Here is a 3641-nt window from a genome sequence, read left to right as displayed (position 1 = left end):
GCAAGTCCCTCCATCTATTGTTTAGATTTGAGAAGCTATCTTCTAATGTCATAGAAGAGATTACTTCAGGATAATTTTCCCTTCAATTCAACAACTCCTTCCTGGATTCAAAGATAAAACCATAGAGAAGTCAAATCCCAACTTTACATTTAGAAGGGTAGGAATGGTTTGGAGGATGGTAAGAATTCTTTTTGATGCTGTCATTCAAATGGAAGACCACCAAATTTAATGGCAGCATACTCTCATATTGTCTCAATGGAAGTTACATCGTGGTCATTTTCAAGTCCTAAATCAACAAGTTGCATCATTCTGCCTCCTTGATTTATATACAACTGGAGGAATGGTGAGAGAAAACTACTGAACCAATTAATTTGAACAGAGGGACCCGGAATCATGCCTCACTGTATGGGCTCACATTGTTTTCAAGCTAAGAAAACCATAGACCCACCAAAATTAAAGAGAATCACAGATCCACAAAACAAAGTTCCATAGAAGAGAGCAGGATGAAATCAGATCATGCAGTCAAACATTGGTACTAAACATCAATGGCTTGTGTACAAAGTGTGTCACCCAAAAGAAAAGAAACAAACAGAAAAAAAGAACAAACCACACCAATCCTTCCAAGCTGGAAATCCACCAATTCACCACCACCAACTAGCTCCCACCAAATGGCCTCCAACCAGCAACATTCAAACCCAAAAGCAGCAACCAAGACCCCATCCACAACCAATCCAACTCTCTCTTGTTTTGTTCTCTCTTCGAACATACTAGTCTGAATGGTCCCTTATGCCCATTTACACCCAAACATCCCTGGGCCCTGAACTGTATACCAATTATACTCCACCAGATCATGTTCTGTACTTCTTCCCTTCCTTGCGTTATCTACAAAGCCAATTGAAAGCAAGGTATAATATGATACAAAGATGCACAACCAATGGAAGACAGGACCTAAGAGCAAGATCTAATCAACCCCAAATTGTACAGATTCCTCATCACTAGATTCCCCAGATAGAACAGCCCTAAACCACCACCACTCTGAACCTCCTCCCTGCGCGCTGCTGCCTTCCGGTGGACCTGCAGCCACTGCTCCTCTTCCACCTTAAGACAAGCTGTGTCAATCCCAATCCTCTGCCGCACAGCCTCAATTGCATCATGATCTGCCGGCTGCCCGGTGGCATCGGTCACATAGAATACATTTGAAGCCATTTGGCCCTTTGTCAATACCTCTGCTCTCGTCACCAACAGCCCGTTCTCCCGGAATGTCCGGGTGACATCGGAGAGCAGCCCTGGCTGATCAACGGCGCACAGCTCTACTCTCAAACCCTGCCACCATGCAAATAAGAAGCTAATTGCATCAATACAAAATGACATTGGATGAAACAATTGGATGTTTTCTTTTCCTTCTTGCAGAGGAATCGAGCATAATTCTGTACGAAAGGTGGTGGCTTTGGTTACCTCTGATGCTCTCCTCTCAATGGCGGCTTGCAAGCATTGGATCACTCGCTGTCTCTCTGCTTCTGAGCTGATTGGACTCCCATCTTTGTGCCTTGTATAGAACTCCTGAATAGACCCACCAAAGAAACTATTTACTCGAATGATCGGGGGAAAATTATTTTTTTTTCACAAGTCATGAATCCAAATGAGAAAAAAGATCAAACCTGGTGAGCTCGATCGCCATCAGTGTCAATGGTTCCATGGAACACGACGTACTCCATATCTGTAAGAGTGCAGACAACGTCGAACAGTAGCTTGGGGCGGTCCAGGCACTGGACGGTGACGACGGAGTAGCCCCTCTCCACCCAGTTCTGGACGGAGACGGAGGGCGGCGGCGCCGCCGGAGACGGGGACGTGTGCTCGTAGTCGCGGTCGGCGAACATCAACTGGTGGAGGCGGCGGTCGGTGTGGGCGACCGCGAGGGAGGAGACGGCGGCCTTGGCGCCGCGGACCCCGTGGTCGCCCTTGAGGACGTGGCGGAGGCGGGATTCGACGCGATGTATCCGGTGGGCGTCCACGATGGGCTCACCGGAGCCCTCGTCCCGAACGAAGAGGAGGCACGCGATCCGGCCGTTGTGGGTCCAGACCTTGGCCTCCACCACCCCGCACTGAAGCTCGGCGAGCACCGCGAAGACCTCCGAGAGGAGCCCCGGCCGGTCCGTGCCGGTGAGCTCCAGCGCCATCAGGCCGTCGCCGGCGCGGCAGCCGGAGGCCTTGGGGGTATTCCCACTCGCCAAAGACTGCATTTTGACGAGAAAATAAACCACGAAGCTTCTCAAAATGAAATTTTGATGAGGGGGTTTTGGGGGGATTTTTCGAACCAGAGAGGAAATAGAGCTCAAAACATAAGATCTTTTGGGTGAGTTAGAGAGAGAAAAGACCTGTTCGATATAGGAGAGGACGCTGTCGTCGGTGAGCTTGCGGCCGAACTGGTCGGTAACGTAGAAGACGTCCATGAACCAGCGGCCGTCGGAGGAGAAGTAGGCCTTCTTGATGGAGAGATTGAGGTCGGTCAGGACCTGGACGGCCTCCAGGAGGACCCCGTGCTTCCTCGCGCTGTCGACCTGCTTCCATGACAACAGGGGAACTCTCCGTTAGCCTCATTTTTGCCCAAAGATCCCTCCTTTCTTGCATCTCGCAGTAAGTTTTTCTTAGAAGAGCTAGTTCGTTACCTGGATGAGAGTCGCAGTGGGGCAGACGGCATTGTCGATGACCACCCTGCAATAAAAGAACCAAAACAAAGGCGTAAGAAACCCGTCACAGAGAAGCACTTCCAGATCAGGAAGAAAACGTTAAAAGATAAGTGCCTTGAAATCGATTAAAGCCCGAAACTTGAGAGAGAAAAGAACGGAAGAATCATAAAAGGCTGAGAGATTAAGCAGCTAAAGTTGAAAACGGTTTGAAGAAAACAGAGGGAAACGAGAGCAAGTGAGCGAACCTAGGAGTATTCATCCGGATGACGAGCTTCTCGTACTCGTCCAAATACGCCGGCCATTCCATCTCCTCTCCCTTCAACACCTCGAACACCATTTTTCTCTCCCTAGAAACCTCCTCTACTCTACCCTTTTGAACGCTCCTTCCTCCCGCTCCGTCTGCCCCTTTGCCCCGCTCGAAGTCCCTCGCTCCGCCCTCTCGCTTTCTCCCTCTAATATCCCCACAACGCAACGAGATCAACAAAGCGAAGTCGCTCCAAAATCCTCGTCGCGACCGCAGAGAACGCAACGGCTGACAACTCCTGCCCACTCTTCCCTTGTCCGTAGCCCCCCTCCTCCTCAACCCAATCGCCTCTCTCTCTCTCTCTCTCTCTCTCAACTCTTCCCACCGGTAACGTAGCCCAAGTGGTTAATATTTAAAGCCCAAAGCCACGCCTAACTCCCGGTTCAGACGGTCACGTGACGTGGTCCACGGGACTCGACCGCGATCAATTGAGCCGGGCCCACGTTTTTCCACTGTCGCTCAAATCAGCCACTATTCTGCCACGTGGAAACATTGCTTCCGGTTCACGAGACGGTCAGGTGATCCTCCGCTGAGAAAGTTTTAAAAATCAAAACATAAAAGAAAGATCGGGTTCAACGTGGGTACGGTTGGGTTGGAACCGGTCCGGTGGGTCCGACCGACCGCCGACGGGCATCTTGGGCCCCCCCTCG

The 3641-nt window shown here is 50.4% G+C and overlaps 1 protein-coding gene across 1 annotated transcript; it reads right to left on the bottom strand.

Annotated features, from left to right (window-relative positions):
• Nucleotides 1-504: 504 nt before the first annotated feature.
• Nucleotides 505-3288, bottom strand: LOC103708225 (ACT domain-containing protein ACR8-like). Its single transcript, XM_008793046.4, has 6 exons — nt 2933-3288; nt 2667-2712; nt 2376-2558; nt 1659-2234; nt 1456-1560; nt 505-1323 (listed from the first exon to the last, which is right to left on the bottom strand). The coding sequence occupies exons 1-6, from the start codon at nt 3022-3024 to the stop codon at nt 949-951; spliced, it is 1377 nt and encodes a 458-aa protein (XP_008791268.2). The 5' UTR covers nt 3025-3288; the 3' UTR covers nt 505-948.
• Nucleotides 3289-3641: the final 353 nt, after the last annotated feature.

This window comes from Phoenix dactylifera, chromosome 17, assembly GCF_009389715.1.
Source record: "Phoenix dactylifera cultivar Barhee BC4 chromosome 17, palm_55x_up_171113_PBpolish2nd_filt_p, whole genome shotgun sequence".
NCBI classification, from domain to species: domain Eukaryota; kingdom Viridiplantae; phylum Streptophyta; class Magnoliopsida; order Arecales; family Arecaceae; genus Phoenix; species Phoenix dactylifera.
This window is presented reverse-complemented; position numbering and strand designations above follow the sequence as displayed.